Raw genomic sequence first — 17,506 nt, 5'->3', positions numbered from 1 at the left:
GTCCGTTTATTTGGGCCTTTCTGCTTGTGAGTGGTTCTAGAAACTCTCCCCAGTTGGTGACACTCCTCCCTGTGGTGCTGCTTTACAGCCCCCTCAGGGACATGATCATGAGCACAGATGCTGGGGGCTGCATGTCCCCAAAGCTGTGGCTGCCTCTGTCCTCGCCTGCTCCTGCCTCAGTGCTCCGGACCTGGGAGCTGGGCTGCTCCTCTGGAAAGAACACGTTGGGAAGGAAAAAGGTCATGAACGTTTTTAATTTTGCTATTCGATTCCCCACATCCTGGAACTGGGAGTGTCTAACCCTGTCCTGGGTGTGCTTTTTTTTCAGTTACTGTTTTCTTTTTAAGCCGAGATCGTGTCAGTGCGGTGGCGCAGGGCGCGGGCCGGCCCTTGGCCCGGCGCGGCGGGGTCGGTGTGAGGGCGGCCGTGCACCGGGCAGGGCAGGGCAGGACGGAGCGATTCATCCGCTCTTCCTGGGCACCGAGTCCGCACGGCAGGGCTTGGGAGGGACCTTAAAGCTAACCCCTGCCATGGCAGGGACACCTTCCCCCATCCCAGGCTGCTCCAGCCCCAGTGTCCGGCCTGGCTTTGGGCACTGCCAGGGGTCCAGGGGCAGCCACAGCTGCTCTGGGCACGCTGTGCCCGAGCCTCATCGCCTCCAGCGAGGAATTTCGCGCTCCCCAGAGCGCCGTGCCCGGCGGCAGCGCGGGCGCGGGCGGTGCCGGCGCTGAGGGCGCTGAGGGCGGGCCCGGCCGGGCCGGCCCCGCGCGGGCGGGAAGCGCCGCTCCGCCCCGCGCGCGCCATGGCGCTGTCCCAGCCCGGGCCGCGGCAGCCCGAGGAGCCGGCAGCGCACCGCCGGCAGCAGCTGCAGGTCCGGGGCCGGGGGAGGAGAGGCGCTGAGACGGGAGGGGACCCGGGGTCTGGCAGGAGAGGGGACACGAGAGGAGCTGGGCTGTGAGGGGAGAAACCGGGGGAGGTGAGGAGCGGGGCGGGCCGGGTTCAGGGCCCGCCGGTGGCGGGGGTCCGGCCGCGGGTCTCCGCCGACTCCCGTTCGTCCCCGCAGGAGACCTCCTCACCGGGCCCCGCCGAGCCCCCTTCGCCCCATCAGGAGTCCTCCTCACCGGGCCCCGCCGAGCCCCGTTCGCCCCATCAGGAGTCCTCCTCACCGGGCCCCTCCGAGCCCCGTTCGCCCCATCAGGAGTCCTCCTCACCGGGCCCCGCCGAGCCCCGTTCGCCCCATCAGGAGTCCTCCTCGCCGGCTCCCGCCGAGCCCCGTTCACCCCCACAGGAGTCCTCCTCACCGAGCCCCGCCGAGCCCCGTTCACCCCCGCAGGGGTCGCCCCCGGCGGGCCCTTCCGAGCCCCGTTCTCCCCCGCAGGGGTCGCCCCCGGCGGGCCCTTCCGAGCCCCGTTCGCCCCCGCAGGGGTCGCCCCCGGCGGGCCCCGCCGAGCGGCGGCCGAGCGCGGCGCCGGGCCCGGGCCGGCAGCTGCGGGTGGTGCTGACACCGCTGCCCGCGGCGGCCTGGCCGCGGCCCCAGAAGCGGCTGCTGAGCGCCCGCTCCCCGGCCCGCAAGAGGCTGTGCCTGGAGCCCGAGAGCGGCCCCGGAGCCGCCCCCGGCTCCCCGCCCGGGCCCAGCTCGGCTGCCCGCGGCCAGGACGGGCTGCGGGATGTGGACAGCGACGGCAGCGACGGGGAAGACGCGGCTCCGGTGAGTACCCGGCCTCCGGTTATTATCTTTATAGAAGTAAAGCTTTTAAGTGGTTTTCTTTTGTAAGTAGGTTTTATTCCCCCTTTTTTAACCTCTGGCTGGCAGTGTCCCACTTCATTTTACCCTTTCACTGAAGTTTTAAATTCTTTATTGAGTGTCTTCATTATTGCTTTCATTAATAAAAATTTTGATACTGTTCTTTTCATAGAGTTAATGCCAGAGTAAGTTTTGTTAAGCAAACTGGACCCGTATGGACAGATTTTGTTGTTGATACATGACCACCCCAATTTCTATGGTCTTACATTTGTAATTATATTTGTTAAAAATAATTTAATCAGTTTAGAGACTCACTTCCCTGAACCCGAGACCACTCTTGCAGCCATGTAACTGTATGATGGAGAGTGACTGCCTTTTCATTCTGTAGGATGGATACTCCCACCTATCAGCCTATGAAAGGAAGAGACTAAAGAACATCACAGAAAATGCTAAATTCTTTGCTTCTCTAAAGCTGCATGAGGTTTGTATTGGGTCTAAATAGCATCAAGTGTCATAATTGCACTGTCATCTCTCCTGGTGTGAAACCCTTTCCTCACTGGGGCAGCTGCATGTGGGGAAAGCCATGAAAATCACAGAATCCTTGAATGTTTGGAAAGGATGTTAAAGCCCCTCTCATTCCACCTCCTGCCGTGGGCAGGGACACCTTCCATAGAGTAGGGTGCTCCAAGCCCCATCCAACCTGGCCTGGAACACTTACAGGGATGGGGCAACCACAGTTTCTTTCTTACTATTATAAATAATTGCAGTCAGTTCATCGCTGCCTTGAGATAATTGTATTTTATACAGGTTAATTCTTTATGCTCATTATCTATAATTAGATTTTTTTTTTTTCTCTTTAAGTCAGCTGCAAGACTTAACCAGCTTACCACTAAAAGGCAATCTCGGGTCACTAAAAGGTACAGTAACAGTAGATGAGATTTATATCCTTGATTCTTTATTGTGGGAGGAAAACAAATGTTGGGAAAAGGTGAGGGGAAAAAAAGAGAGGGCGTGACCAAGGTGCAAGGGAGAGGGTAACCAGTAAATGTGGAGGAGAAGACACTGGCTGTGCCAAAACAGTGCCAGGTCGAGCAGAAAACGAGCGGAAGCCCAAATAAACAGCTGTGTGATGGGAAGAGGTGGGAATGGCTGGGTGGGTAATGAATGAGGAGAGCTGGGCAGGGATGCATCCCAGGGAAACAGAGGGGTGGCACCTGCGTGTGCATTGCAGAGTGCTCGTGGTTTTGTTCCTTACTGCCGTGGACGGAAGAGCAGGGCCAGGAGGGGCTGGTGCCAGCCAGCTGTGCCCTTGGGTCTGTCCCTGGCTGTGCTCTGTAGCTGAGATGCTCTCGCTGTTGCAGGGCCAAGCCCAAGAAGGTGGAGGATGAGCCAGCACGGCGGCGATCCATGCGCCTGCTCAGGGAGCCACCGCTGGACATCCCCTTGCTGGACAAGTTTGTCCGGCCAGAGGCAGAGGAATATGTGAGATGGGGAAGGGCTGCAGGAGGGGTGGGTGCCCAGCAGCTTTCTGAAGCCACTGCTGGGTGGCACTGGGCATTGCACTGGGGCGTTTGGGAGCTGTGACACAGGGACAGGAAGGAAGGGTCAGTTCTGTCACCCCGAGCAGGTGCCACGGTCTCGCCACGAGCCAGGCGGTGCTCTGTGGCCCAGGCTGATCCCCAGGTGCAGTTGGGGATCCACAGAAGGGTCCTGAGGTAGAACATTCCACACCAACAGCCCATGGAGCTGAGCAGCCTTAAATCCAAAGGTTTATTACTCTGGTTTTTATTTTGCTGTAACTTCTGAACTGGTTTTATTTTCCTGGGTAATATTTACCATCTCTTTGAAGCAGTGATGGAGCAACAAGTAAAAGGCATGTTTTTCTGAGAAATGGGAATTTAAATCTTCCATGGAGCTGTAGAATAGATTTGAATGTGTAGTAAAGGTCTTGCTGGAGTATCAGGAGCGGAATAAACCGAGGGAGGCAGTTTGTCTGTGCTGCCAGTGAAATTCTCTTTATTTTTTTAATAAGGTAATGATATCACCTTCTGGTTTTACTGTTTATTTCCTGTCCTACTGTAGGCGTGTTCTCAGAATGTCTGCTGTGGGGAAAGTACCAATTCACCTTGTTTGTGGTTTAGTTGGTTTGAGTTACAAAAATTGCCAATGTCTTCCCAGCCTCAGGTTCCAGTTGGACCTTTGCCCATGGTTCCAGAGGATCAGGCAGAGAGCAGTAAATGGACAGAGGCCTTACTGAGCACGTGGATGAGGATAAGTGAGGTATTATTGGTTTTATTGTTATTTTTGGATCATGTAATTTCACTTGGGCTCTGATTTTGCTTAGATATCTCCTTTCTGTCTGTAGGTGAAAGCAGGTGATGCTGAGCGGGGCACACCTGACATGAAGAGGTAATGTGAAAACAGCAGCCAGAACTGGGGGTTGTCTGGCCCCTCTTCCATCCCTAATGAATGTTTTGGTGATGGTTGTCATTTGGGTTTTCCAGGTACCAGGAGAGCCTGAGCAGCATGGTGCTGAGAGAGGAGAATGTCAGGAAGGTGGTGAAATCCCGGGTGTGTTCCATGGCCATCCACCCTTCCGAAAGCACCATCCTTGTGGCAGCTGGAGACAGCTCAGGGCATGTTGGCCTCTGGAATGTGGTGAGTGGTTGATGTGCTCCTCACCTGAACAGGTGTGTGGTTCAGGACAGCTGCAGGTGGAGCACAGCCTGGCTGGCATTTTGTCAGGCTCATGAGAGTGTGTTAGGTTTTTTCCATTCTTAGGGATAATCCTTGGTGATTGTCAACAGTGATTGTCAGAGTTGCCCGGACAGCTTTCCCTTTTGTTCTCCCTTGTATTTTTCTGAAGTTTGAAAGCTGAATCATCTTTGTGGGATGAACCAGAAGTTGGTCCAAAATGACCTGTTCAGTTTCTTTTAAAATAACAAAATGATGCAAAATTTAGAAGAGAAGATGCAGGAGATCCTGTGTTCATGCAATTTGGGTCACTAATTCAGGCTGAGCTCTCAGTAACCCAGTGTGTTCATATTTTGATGTGGTAGCAGAAACCTGGCTGTGTGGTGTGCCAGGTGCTGCTGTCCAGGTCCAGGGCTGGTGGCTGCAGTGGCAATAATTGCAGCAGGAAGTTGCAGCTTTCCATAATTAGGGACCAGAAGCAGTCCCACTGTCCATATCAACTGTGCTGTTGTCTCCTCTCACCCAGCACCCTCTGCCTCCTCCAAAAAACATGCAAAAGCCAGAGATTTGGCTCTAAGAGTTGTAGTCATTAACAGAAATAACAGAAATAACTGCAGTGATCAGCACCCGTGTCTGTGGGATCTGTTCTTTTGCAGAGCTGCGGGACGGAGGAAGGAGCCCACATCTTCATCCCCCACAGCTTCCATGTCAACTGCATGCACTTCTCTCCCTGCAACCCTGCTCACCTGCTGTCCCTCAGCAATGACACTCTGCGCTGTGGCGATGTCACCAGGGCTGTCTTTGATGAGGTGAGCCACTGCTGGGAAGGTTTAGTCTGCTTGTACCAACTCAATCTTTGGTTCTTTTATTAACAGGAAAGTTCAGGTTCTATTTCCACAAGGACACATGAATCAACATTTAATTAACATCACATAAATAGGGAGATGTTTCCTACTCACCAAAACCCAGAGATAGCCTGGGTTCTCCCAATTTCCAAGTTTACATTTCTGCACATGATTAAAAGTTTGTGGAGCACTGGAGAAGGGAAAGATACCCTTAATCCTCGCTCAGTGTGTGCTCACGGCCACCAGCTCTTTGATTGCTGGAACACAGAGGTGACAGTGCCTTGTAGGAGCTCTGACTGGGAATTTGGAGTGTGCTGTTGCTGGTCTGGTTTGGATGGTTAATTATCTCCTAATTATTTCCCCTGTGGAAAGCATCCTTGTTTCACAGAAGGGTTACCTGCACAGCTGGATGAAGCTGTCACATGGGCTGCGTGGTTTTTAGTGAATTAAAGAGGGGAAGGATGGAACCCATATCCCAGGGAGTGTTTGGGTGTTAGAACATCTGCCTGTTTCCTTTACTTTTGGTGACATTTAACCTTCCCTGGGCTCAGATCTGCAGGAGTGAGGAGGACTTGTCCTGCTTTGACTTCCTGGAAGAGAATGCCTGCACTGCCCTAGTGAGTCACTGGTCTGGGCCCGTGGCTGTTGTGGACAGACGGACGCCAGGGGTGTCCTCGGAGCTCTCTGTGGACATTGGCTTCAGGAGGACACGGACAGTCCACGTGCACCCCGTGAGCAAACAGTATTTCCTGGCTGCTGGCTCCATGTACGTAGCCCAGACTGAACAGGCTGGTTTTTCAGTGGTCTCCATGCTGGGGGGAGCTGGGGCTGAGGAGTTTCTCAGCCTCAATTTACAGTCAGAGCTGTCTTGGTCCTTTTAGAAAACAAGTTGTCCATCCTTAGCAGGATATAAGGTGGCATTTGGTTTGATTTCCCAAATCTAATGGGGACAGATGGGCCTTGGTGGGCTTTGGCACAGAGGGACTGTATGGAGGGCTGGTTGGGGTGGTTCTGGTGCTCCCAAAATCCCTCAGAGCCACCATTTGAGTGGATATTGAAGCTCTGAACCTCCTCCCACACAGCCTGCTGTGTGCTCTGGAGCTTCTTTGGTGAGTGAAGGCTAATGACTGAGGTGTCTGTGGTACCTGTTGCAGGGATGTTTGTGTTTTTGATGTTCGGTACCTTCGGAACGCCAAGGAGAACAAGCCCCTGAGCTCTCTGACAGGACACACCAAAAGTGTGGCCTCGGCCTATTTCTCACCTGTCACTGGCAGCAGGGTGGTGACAGTGTGTGCTGATGACAAGCTGAGGTAAGGCTGTGGAAGGAAGAATCCCCATGGAAAATACCAACTGTTTGGGTGATCTATTCTCATTATTATTATTACTGTTATTACTTCTCCACATGACCCATCATCAAGCACCTTCTGTCTTTATCACTTTAAAAAAATGATAAAGATTTACTTGCATTAACATTTTTTATGTAGTTTTAAATTATTTTTTTGCTTTGTTGGTTTTTTTTTAAATTCTCATTTTCCCTCGGAATATTTAAAAGTAAAAACATAGAGGTACTTTTAATCTTTAAAAAACAAACAAAATGAAAACCCACAAAAACAGCTAGCCAAAACCTGGCTGGTGAACATAAACACAAAATGCTCAGAAACTAAATTTGTTTGTAGCTGGTACTTGAAATAATGATGATATCAGCTCTTCTGTAAATAGCTTGCCATTTCATCATTTAAGCTGCTGTGAGTTGCTTGTTAGAGGTTCTTTTTCTCCTGGTTACTTTGTGACTGTAGTTTAGATGATTACCTGATTTAGTGCGTGCTGGGCAGTTTTTGCCCCGAGGGGTGGGAGCCCCAGGTTCACGGGGTGGAGGAGCAGAGTGGGATGCTGGGCTGGCCTTGGGGCTCTGCAGCCCCTCCTCCAGAGCTGCCAGCCAGGGTGGGCTGCAGTTCCAGAGAAAGCAGATCCAGTTCCTGAGCAGATGCAGTGGTTCCAGCTGGGGTGCTGGTGCCTGTGGCCAGGCTGGGTGTCTGTGCACACTCCTGGGCCCCAGGAGCTGGAGCTCTCTCTGAGGGAAGGGCTGCCTTTTTGGCACAGGTTCTTGGTGTTCATGTGCTCTTCTGTGCCCAGGGTCTACGACACCACGTCCCTGTCATCCACTGTCACATTGCTCAGCTCCGTCAGGTAAGGACAGCACACCTGGGCCAGGGCAGCACCGTGGCTGCTCCTGTGGGTCTGGAGGGACAGGACACAGGGAATGGCTCCACTGCCAGAGGGCAGGGATGGGTGGGATATTGGGAAGGAATTGTTCCCTCTGAGGGGGATGAGGTTCTGGCACAGGGTGCCCAGTACAGCTGTGGCTGCTGTGGATCCCTGGCAGTGTCCCATGCCAGGCTGCACACTGGGGCTTGGAGCAGGCTGGACAGTGGGAGGTGTCCCTGCCATGGCACGGGTGGCACTGGGTCATCTCTAAGGTCTCTCCCAGCCCAAACCATTCTGGTATTCTTGTCCCATCCTGCCCATCCCAGGACAGGGGTCCACTGCAGGGATCTGAGCACTGCAGCGTGAGTGCTGAAGGTTTAGAAGGCAAGGGAGCAGATGGGCCATAAATGGTGATTTCAAATGCTGGATTCACAAGGAGGAATGTTCCTCTTCCCCTGCAGGCACAACAACAACACAGGCCGCTGGCTGACCCGCTTCAGGGCCATCTGGGACCCCAAGCAGGAGCACTGCTTCCTGGTGGGCAGCATGGCACAGCCCAGGCAGATCGAGGTCTTCCAGGACACCGGGAAGTTGCTGCACTCCTTCTACAACGTGGACTGCCTCGGCTCCGTGTGCTCCATCAACGTCGTGCACCCCAGCCAGAGCATCCTGGTGGGAGGCAACTCCAGTGGCCGCCTCCACGTGTTCAAATAGAAGTGCCTTAGATCTTTATTTTTCACCTTCCTGCACTGACTTTGTTTATTCTGTATTAAGCAGTTCCGAAGCTGGCTGTTGTTTCTCAGGACAGAAATGTACTTTGAAAGTCTTAAAATAAATAGTTTAAACTGCCTTTGGCACCCATGTCTTCCATGGAAATAAAAGTGACCCTTGAGCCCCCAGCTCCCTCAGCCACTCCTGGGGCTCCAGCCCCTTCCCTGGGCATTCTGCAGCCCCTCACTGCCTTCCTTGTGGTGAGGGGCCCGAAACTCCCAGGTGCATCTGTAAAATTGTGCTCCTGGAGTGCAGACATGTGTGAGGGACTCACCTGCAGCTCTGGAACTCTCACTCCAGGGAGAAGCTGCTAAAAGACCAAATTCCTCACACTTTGAGCTGTTTCCACAAGAAAAATTAGAATCGCTGAACAAAGCTCATCCCGACTCTTCTTTTCATGATATTTAAATATTTATTTAAATTTAAAAATACTTTTCATGGCACCAATGATTTTATGCTAACTAAAGTATTGGATATGTAGAAAAAGGTACATTTTGAAGGAAAAAAGAATGTAACTTACAGTATTTGGCACATGAAAGGTTAATCTCTAGGTTTTCTTTATGAAAACTAAGAAATTCACATTTTCAGGTATTTTACTGTCTACTGCTGAAAGATGCAGTATGCTAGGACGAGATTCATGGGTTTCTGATCTCAGAACCTATGGAAACAACATTTTGATAGAAAGACGGGCAAAACTAACAGGGCCTGAAACACACGACAGGGTCTGGGACCGACGGGAGAAACGTACAACGGAAAATCACCAAATCTCGTGGTTCTGCAGTAAAACGCTGGGGGACACCGGCGGAGGTGACCTGGGGCTGGCACAGAGCGTCACCCGAGGAAAGCCAAGGTGGAAGGGCCCAGCCGGGGCTCGGAGGATGTGTCTGAGAAGGATGGGGCGCGGGATGGAGCTGTGCTGTCACACGTCACACAGAACATTGCAGTGAGGAGAGGAGGAGGAGGAGGAGGAGGAGAGGAGGAAGGACGACACTGCAGCGTTAACCCGGGGTAAAAAATGTCAGCGTCGGGACGAGCACAACTGCATAGAAACATCAGCGCTATGGGCTGAGGTAGGAACACTACACTAAGAGTTAATTCTGCTATGTTGCATAAAACAGGATTATCATGTAAAAAAATCGCTCCTCCGCCCCCTGGAGCCTTCCCCGGGCTCCTGAGCCCTCCCCAGGGCTCCTGCCGTGCTCTGGAGCCGGGGCTGGACCCACCCCTCCTCGGGCCGCGTGCTGTGGGCGGGCTGTGACCCGGGCAGGGGACTGTGTCCCCCACGGGACCTCTCCCCTTATTGCAGTGACAAGGAGAGGCCCAACGTCACCGTCCCGCCCGGCGGTGGGTGCTGGATGCTCAAAGACAGCACGGACATCAGGCTTTGTAAAACTGCAGTTATGGCCCCAGCTTACAGAAAAATCTCTCCCTGAGATGAAATTAAACTTGCTCAGCTCTTTCTACCCTTTTTTTTTAAATTTTTTTTTTTTTTTTTTTTTGCTGATGTGTCCAACTTGTCACCCCAACCTAACCAGAACTGGCTGTTATTGCTCCCTGTGGATGGGCTGCTGCTCCTGGTGACCAACAGTCCGGGGGTCCTCACGATGAGTTGGGTTTATTGACTTGCACTCAACGTCAGTCAGGGTTAAAGGTGTCTGTTGGCTTCTTCAGTGTCACCTGCGCTTCTGAACTTGTGTCCTCTTGGAAAGAGTCCCAAAAGCAGAGCTCCTTCTCTGTCCCCAACCCAGCAGGCTCGGCTGGCCTTGTGCTCCCGGCGTTTACTCTTAAACCATTGCTCACTGGGAACCGCTCGGTACCGGCACCCACGGTCACCCCGTCCGTAAAGTAAAAAAAGACTGGATTAGATCTGATAACAAAATAGCATTTCCTTGTTAAAATAGACCTTGAGATATCTCTTTCTTTTTTTGTTGTTGTTGTTTTTTTTTTTTTTTTCTTCTTTTTGCTTGGTTTTTTTACAAAACAGGTACAACTGGCGGAGGGTAAAGGTCATCCCAATAAATCTGACACAGTCACTACAGCTCCACGCCAGGTTTGCGTCCCCTGGCTTCCATGCTCCCCTGCCCTCGGGAGCACCGGTGCTTCAAGGCTTAAAAAAGTGGCGGAGGGCCGAGTCCGCAGCAGGGCGGGGGCTCCGGCTGGCTGCGCTGGGGAGGAGGGCACCGGGGCGTCCCCGAGAGCGTGGCGGCTCTGTCACCTCCTGGGAGGCTCCGGTGAGCAGGGAGGGCTCTGCCAAGCGGTTCGGGGAGGGCGGGGGCGGCGGGCACAGTGCGGATTTAATACCGTAACAGTACACGAGTGTTAAATGAAACCTCAGTAGCACCATTGCTAAAGCTCCTGCGGAACGGCCCCGCCAGCCCCGGCCGGGCTGGCAGAGCAAAGAATTCCCCTCTGCTCGGTGCTTCCCAAGTCGTGAGCGTGGGATCGGGACGGGAGGTGTTGTGCGGGCTCCGGGGGTGGGAGCACGGGGAGGAGGGGGCTCCGGGGGCTGCGCCCACCCTCCTCTTCCTCCCGGAAAGCCGCCTCCTCGGCCGGCCGGGCTCTGGGTCGGGAGGGGAGGGTTAGTGAGTGACGGCGGCAGGTCCAGGCCCCCGTGGTGGCTCCTGCCTTCAGGTGTCAATGAGCAGGTTTACCACGGCGCGGAGCTTGCAGGCAAACCATCGCCTGAGGGGACAAAAGTATTGGTAATGGAACTGCTCGAACTCTGGGGTCTGGCGGATATCACGGAAAAAGGCAGTGTCAAGGTCGGACTCGGTAAGGACGATCAGGAGGAGGAGCAAAACAAAGAGGAGTCCAACTGTCACAAGGAGCAAACGGAGGACACTTAAAAGAAACTTATTCACCTGTTGGGCCTGTGCCGGCCCCAGGCCGCCGGCACCCGGGCACAGCGCCCGCAGCTCGCCCTCCGCCTCTGCCGCCGGCGTGCCCGCCTCCGACTCCTTCTCCTCCTCGATGCTGCACGGGGCCCCGTTGGCCTGGCGGGACAGCAGCATCAGCTCCAGGCTGTGCTCGGCCACGGGCGTGGGCAGCACGCTGTCGGCGGGGCTGTAGCTCTCGTCGGCGATCACGGCCACCCGCTCGCTGCTCTCGGCGCGGCCGCTCCGGCCGGGGCCCGCGAAGGCGTCGCCGTGGGAAGCCGAGCGCACCGGGGTCGAGTGGGCGCTGTCACGGAGGGACTCCAGGCCTGGGGAGACAGGGGAGGGGCGAGGGACACTCAGTGGGGTGCAGAGGGTTCCTCTCCACAGCTGCTCCCCCGCGGGACAGAGCGTGGCAGCTGCCCTGGGCTGCTGCTTCTTGTTGCTGTTATTGTTGGTCCTTCAGGACCTGCAGCCCCTTCAACACGACCTGTGACTGCAGCAGTGACACCTCCACACCCGCCTGGTTTGTCACTGGCGCCACCAGCCCCTGGCTGCCAGCCGGGACCGCGGCAGGGTCCGGGCTGTTCCGATCACACGCACCCGCGGGCTGTAGCTGCCCTGAGGTGACAGTGACAGTCCCCCTGGCAGCTGCCCACAGTGCTTGGGGCCCCTCTGCCGCTGGCAGCGTCAGCCGTGGCACCGTGGCACCACGGGCACCTGCCTGGGACAGGTGACACAGACGGGAACGGGCTGGGGGCTCGGCAGCACGGGGGGCAGGGATGGGTGGCAGTGATGAGAACCCCGGGTGGGAGGTGCATGAACAGAGGGTCGTGCTGGGCTGGTGGGGGTGGGTGTCCCCCAGCACACAGGGGAGGTGTCCCCGGCACGTGCAGCAGCCCCTGCAGCACAGGCTGCTCTGAGTTCACCACAAACCAAATGTTTTACATCGCTCACACCCCAGCAGGAGCCGTGGCAGGAGCTCTGTGCCAGCCCCTGTGCCAGCTCCCGGCCCTGTACCAGACTGAGCTTTGGTCCTTTGTGCCAAGGAATTCCTGCCCCTACCATCACCTCCTCCAAATCCCCAAATTCCAAGAAACCACGCATATAAGGGACTTGTTTCAGGTAGTTCTGGCAGGCGGGGGGGATAGGAACTCTGCCATTGCAGTGGCCCCAGCTCCAGGGAGGGTGTCTGAAGGTCATGGTGGGGACCAGCTGGTCCCCAGGCCACCCTGCAAGCGGCTGGAGAGGGACGGGGCTGGACCTGTCACCGGGGGAAGAGCACAGTGCACTAAAGCACCTCGACAAGCTGTCACCACGGCCTGGCTGCCGGAGGGTGAAGGGGAACACCCGGAGCTCATCCGGCCGCATTCCCGGGGATTTGCAGCCTCTCCTTTGTGAGCGCTGCCCGGATGAGTGCCACAGCAACGCTGTGCTCCCGGGCAGTGAGGAGGGAACACGCTCTCACCCTGCCAGCTCTGCGCTCTCCCCTCTCATGGGAACGCTCCCCACGGCACCCACTGTGTCCCTGACGTGGGGGACAGCCCCTGAGGGGGTGCCACTGCCCATCACACAGTGACAGCAGTGCTGGCCCCCAGACCCAAACCCTCCTGCCATCTGCTTCCGCAGGACTGGCAGCAGAAGCTGGAAAATCCTGGAAATCTGAGTCCAGCCCAACCACCAGAGCTGCTCTGTGGTAACAACAACCTGGAGTCCAGGAGACCCCAGCCCACTCCCTGCCACGCATACCCTGCACCCCACATTCATTCCTGCACCCCACATTCATTCCTGCACCCCACATTCATTCCTGCACCCCACATTCATTCCTGCACCCCACCTGCTCACCAGCTGACTACAGGACCACAGTCCCTGGGAACCCCGGGGCGCTTCAGGAGACCCAGACCCCGCGGCGCAGCGTTACCTGGCTCAGGTGGGTCCCCAGGGCCGCAGGCAGCGTCGTGGCCGAGGCCGGGGGCAGCGGGGAGCAGGGGCAGGATGCCCAGGGCCCGGGAGAGCAGCCGCGGCCCCAGCGCCAGCACCCGCACCCGCACGGCCCGGCAGCAGTGGTTGATGAGCCACAGGTGCACGCTGACCCTGGTCTTGATCTTTACCAGGCACTTCACCATGGTGGCACGGGGACACGAGGAGCGCGGGGACGGCTCTGAGGGCGGCACTGCTGCCGGCCCCGGGCTCAGCACTATTTTGGGCACCCGCATTCCCACGGGACCGAGCTGAGGTGAGAGTGAGGAAAAGCAAAGGGGTGGAACCAGCTCGGGGTGATTTATGGTGGGAGGTGATTTAATGCACTGGCAGCTTCCCAGTGGCATCTGGGGGACAGACTGTCACATGGAACTGGGTGGCAGAGGTGACCCTGTCTGCTTCCATCCCCAAAACTGGCACAGCCACCGACCCAGGGATCCCTTGGTGGAATTAAATCCCGCCCATGGGGCAGACAGTCCCTGTCCCTGCCTGCATCCCGGGACCAGGACCAAGACCAGGATCAGGACTGGGCTGTGCTGGGTCAGGGCTGGCCCCATCCAGGGGCAGGGAACAGCCATGTCACTGTGAGTTGGACACTGTCACCAGCAGGTAACAGCCACCACCAGCAGCACAGCCACAGCCCCCAGCATGTCCCCAGCCCTCCACAGCTTCTCCCAGTGTTTTGCCTTTTGCCAGACCTTCTTCCCAGTGCATCCTCCTCTGACACAGCCCAGCATGGGGAGGAGCAGCCTCCCCCCTCCAGCCTGGTGAGACACCAGCTTTGCTGAGGACAAGGCACTGGGGCTGCGGCCCCAGCTGGACATAGTGCATGTGTGTGTGTGCACGTGTGTGTGTGTGTGTGCACACTGTGTGTACATGCATCTGTGTGCCTGTGTCTGTCTGTGTAACGGTGTCTGTGTGCACCCCTGTGTCTGTGTGCCCCTGTCCGTGTGTCCCTGTCCCTGCAGGTGCCCAGGTGTGTGTGTTCCCCTGCCCCAGCATGCTGGGCAGGGCTGCCCCGTGTCCTACCTTCCATGATGGAGATGTGGACGGCTCTCCGCCGGGTGCGGGGCACGCTGCTCAGCCGGGGGCCGTGCGTGATGGAGGGGCAGCTCCTGCTGGGCACCAGCCCGGCCCTGGGGACAGGAGTGGGGACAGGATCAGGGCCAGGACAGAGCCAGCGCTGCGGGCACATGGCAGTGCCCTGGGCCTGCTCCCACCCTGGGCACATGGCAGTGCCCTGGGCCTGCTCCCACCCATGGCAGTGACCTGGGCATGCTCCCACCCTGGGCAGTGCCCTGGGCATGCTCCCACCCTGGGCACATGGCAGTGCCCTGGCCACGCTCCCACCCTGGGCACATGGCAGTGCCCTGGGCCTGCTCCCACCCATGGCAGTGCCCTGGCCACGCTCCCACCCTGGGCACGTGGCAGTGCCCTGGGCCTGCTCCCACCCATGGCAGTGCCCTGGCCACGCTCCCACCCTGGGCACATGGCAGTGCCCTGAGCCTGCTCCCACCCATGGCAGTGCCCTGGCCACGCTCCCACCCTGGGCACATGGCAGTGCCCTGAGCCTGCTCCCACCCATGGCAGTGCCCTGGGCATGCTCCCACCCATGGCAGTGCCCTGGGCCTGCTCCCACCCATGGCAGTGCCCTGACCACGCTCCCACCCATGGCAGTGCCCTGACCACGCTCCCACCCATGGCAGTGCCCTGGGCACGCTCCCACCCATGGCAGTGCCCTGGCCATGCTCCCACCCTGGGCAGTGCCCTGGGCCTGCTCCCACCCTGGGCAGTGCCCTGGCCACGCTCCCACCCCGGGCACACGGCAGTCCCTGGGCTCACAGCAGCCCTCTGGCCACGCTCCCAGCCCGGGCTCCCACCCCTGGGAGCTGCTGCCAGGCTCTCACCGGTGGATCTCGGGGGGCTCCCTCTTGATCTTGGCGCTGGACTCCATCACCTCCTTGGCGACGCGGCCGCTGCAGGTGGGTCAAGAGCAGCAGAGGTGAGGACAAGAGCACAGCCCTGGCAGCCACGTGGGCACCCCGTGCACAGCCTGGGCCCCTCCCCACACAGCTCCAGGGGAAAGCAGAAATGCTTTCTCCAGGGGAATGGGGGCGAAGGAGAAGGCTGGGCTGACACCTCTGCCACCATATTTTGCTGATTCTTCTGGCACGGGATGCTGGACACCAGGGGTCACCTCCCCTCAGCTGAGATGGACACAACATGGGCATCCAGGACCTCCCCTGCCAGTGAGGAGGGTGCCAGCACTGTGCTCGGTGAGGGGACACAGACACCAGGTGCCTGGTCCAGGCTCTCACTCCAGCAGCTCAGCACAGGAATTTAGGGATAGTGGTGATTTGTTTCACACCTCGTTGTTCTCAACCCCCAGGTCTGCCATCCTCCATCCTGTCCCTCCACACCCTCTCCTGTGAGCTGGGGCAGGGGTGGCCTCTGTGACACAGAGACAGTGGCAGAGGTGGCCTGTGGGGTCAGCACTGCAATGGGGGGGGGTCTCTGTAAGACCCTGAGGTGTTCCTGGGGCACTGCAGCCCCAACTGCTCCCCAAGGAGCACACAGCAGCACACCCAGCAGCTGCTCCTGCCAGGGTTTACCTGTACCAGGATTTACCTGTACCAGGATTTACCTGTACCAGGGTTTACCTGCGCCAGGGTTTACCTGCGCCAGGGTTTACCTGAGCCAGGGTTTACCTGCGCCAGGGTTTACCTGCGCCAGGGTTTACCTGAGCCAGGGTTTACCTGAGCCAGGGTTTACCTGAGCCAGGGTTTACCTGCGCCAGGGTTTACCTGAGCCAGGGTTTACCTGCGCCAGGGTTTACCTGAGCCAGGGTTTACCTGAGCCAGGGTTTACCTGAGCCAGGGTTTACCTGCGCCAGGGTTTACCTGAGCCAGGGTTTACCTGAGCCAGGGTTTACCTGCGCCAGGGTTTACCTGCGCCAGGGTTTACCTGAGCCAGGGTTTACCTGAGCCAGGGTTTACCTGTAGCGGAAGCGGCTTCCCTTGAAGAACAGGTTGCTGCTGGACACTGTCCGCACCTGGCTCGACTTCTCCAACCTGCAACAGCCCAGGAGTGCTGTGAGAATCCTGCCGAGCTCTGGGAGCATCACAGCGAGGCCAGGTGACAGCAGCAGAGCCCTGGGGGTGTCACCCCGCTGCTGGCAGGGCTGGGTGGCACTGGCTGGTAGGACACGGCACCTGCAGCCACACAGCCCATCCCTGGTGGCAGCCAGGATGGACCCACTGCCAAGGGCTCTGCAGGGGGCTCAGGCCACGGCTCCTGCCAGGCCCCAGGGCCAGCGGTGACACCCACGAGCAGGACTGGCACTCTGGGGCCAGCGGTGACACCCATGTGCAGGACTGGCACTCTGGGGCCAGCAGTGACACCCACGAGCAGGGACTGGCACTCTGGGGCCAGCAGTGACACCCACGAGCAGGACTGGCACTCTGGGGCCAGCAGTGACACCCACGAGCAGGACTGGCACTCTGGGGCCAGCAGTGACACCCACGAGCAGGGACTGGCACTCTGGGGCCAGCAGTGACACCCACGTGTACCCACGGCACTCTCCAGGGCCAGCGGTGACACCCACGAGCAGGGCTGGCACTCTGGGGCCAGCAGTGACACCCATGTGCAGGACTGGCACTCTGGGGCCAGCAGTGACACCCACGAGCAGGACTGGCACTCTGGGGCCAGCGGTGACACCCACGAGCAGGGACTGGCACTCTCTGGGGCCAGCAGTGACACCCATGAGCAGGGACTGGCACTCTGGGGCCAGCAGTGACACCCATGTGCAGGGACTGGCACTCTGGGGCCAGCAGTGACACCCACGAGCAGGGACTGGCACTCTGGGGGCAGCGGTGACACCCACGAGCAGGGACTGGCACTCTCTGGGGCCAGCAGTGACACCCATGAGCAGGGACTGGCACTCTCTGGGGCCAGCAGTGACACCCATGTGCATGGACTGGCACTCTGGGGCCAGCAGTGACACCCATGTGCAGGGACTGGCACTCTGGGGCCAGCAGTGACACCCACGAGCAGGGCTGGCACTCTCCAGGGCCAGCAGTGACACCCATGTGCATGGACTGGCACTCTGGGGCCAGCAGTGACACCCACGAGCAGGGACTGGCACTCTGGGGCCAGCGGTGACACCCACGAGCAGGACTGGCACTCTGGGGCCAGCAGTGACACCCACGAGCAGGACTGGCACTCTCCAGGGCCAGCAGTGGCACCCACGAGCAGGGCTGGCACTCTGGGGCCAGCAGTGACACCCACGAGCAGGACTGGCACTCTGGGGCCAGCAGTGACACCCATGTGCAGGACTGGCACTCTGGGGCCAGCAGTGACACCCACGAGCAGGGACTGGCACTCTGGGGCCAGCG

General features: G+C 58.0%; 2 protein-coding genes across 2 annotated transcripts in view; one reads left to right on the top strand and one right to left on the bottom strand.

Annotated features, from left to right (window-relative positions):
• Window positions 1–789: 789 nt before the first annotated feature.
• On the top strand, window positions 790–8,337 carry WDR76 (WD repeat domain 76). Its single transcript, XM_059858801.1, has 13 exons — window positions 790–871; window positions 1,064–1,708; window positions 2,133–2,225; window positions 2,606–2,661; window positions 3,106–3,226; window positions 3,923–4,024; window positions 4,110–4,153; window positions 4,249–4,402; window positions 5,095–5,247; window positions 5,835–6,049; window positions 6,438–6,593; window positions 7,417–7,470; window positions 7,950–8,337. The coding sequence occupies exons 1-13, from the start codon at window positions 803–805 to the stop codon at window positions 8,200–8,202; spliced, it is 2,115 nt and encodes a 704-aa protein (XP_059714784.1). The 5' UTR covers window positions 790–802; the 3' UTR covers window positions 8,203–8,337.
• Window positions 8,338–8,648: 311 nt separating this feature from the next.
• Window positions 8,649–17,506, bottom strand: part of FRMD5 (FERM domain containing 5) — a 65,144-nt gene continuing 56,286 nt past the window's right edge. Inside the window, exons 11-14 of the mRNA XM_059858800.1 lie at window positions 16,109–16,183; window positions 15,020–15,088; window positions 14,142–14,248; window positions 8,649–11,461 (exon numbers count right to left, since the gene is read on the bottom strand). Coding sequence (XP_059714783.1) covers window positions 10,887–11,461; window positions 14,142–14,248; window positions 15,020–15,088; window positions 16,109–16,183 — 826 coding nt within the window. The 3' untranslated portion in view covers window positions 8,649–10,886. The remainder of the gene's footprint in view (window positions 11,462–14,141; window positions 14,249–15,019; window positions 15,089–16,108; window positions 16,184–17,506) is intronic.

This window comes from Haemorhous mexicanus, chromosome 13, assembly GCF_027477595.1.
Source record: "Haemorhous mexicanus isolate bHaeMex1 chromosome 13, bHaeMex1.pri, whole genome shotgun sequence".
NCBI lineage: Eukaryota > Metazoa > Chordata > Aves > Passeriformes > Fringillidae > Haemorhous > Haemorhous mexicanus.
This window is presented reverse-complemented; position numbering and strand designations above follow the sequence as displayed.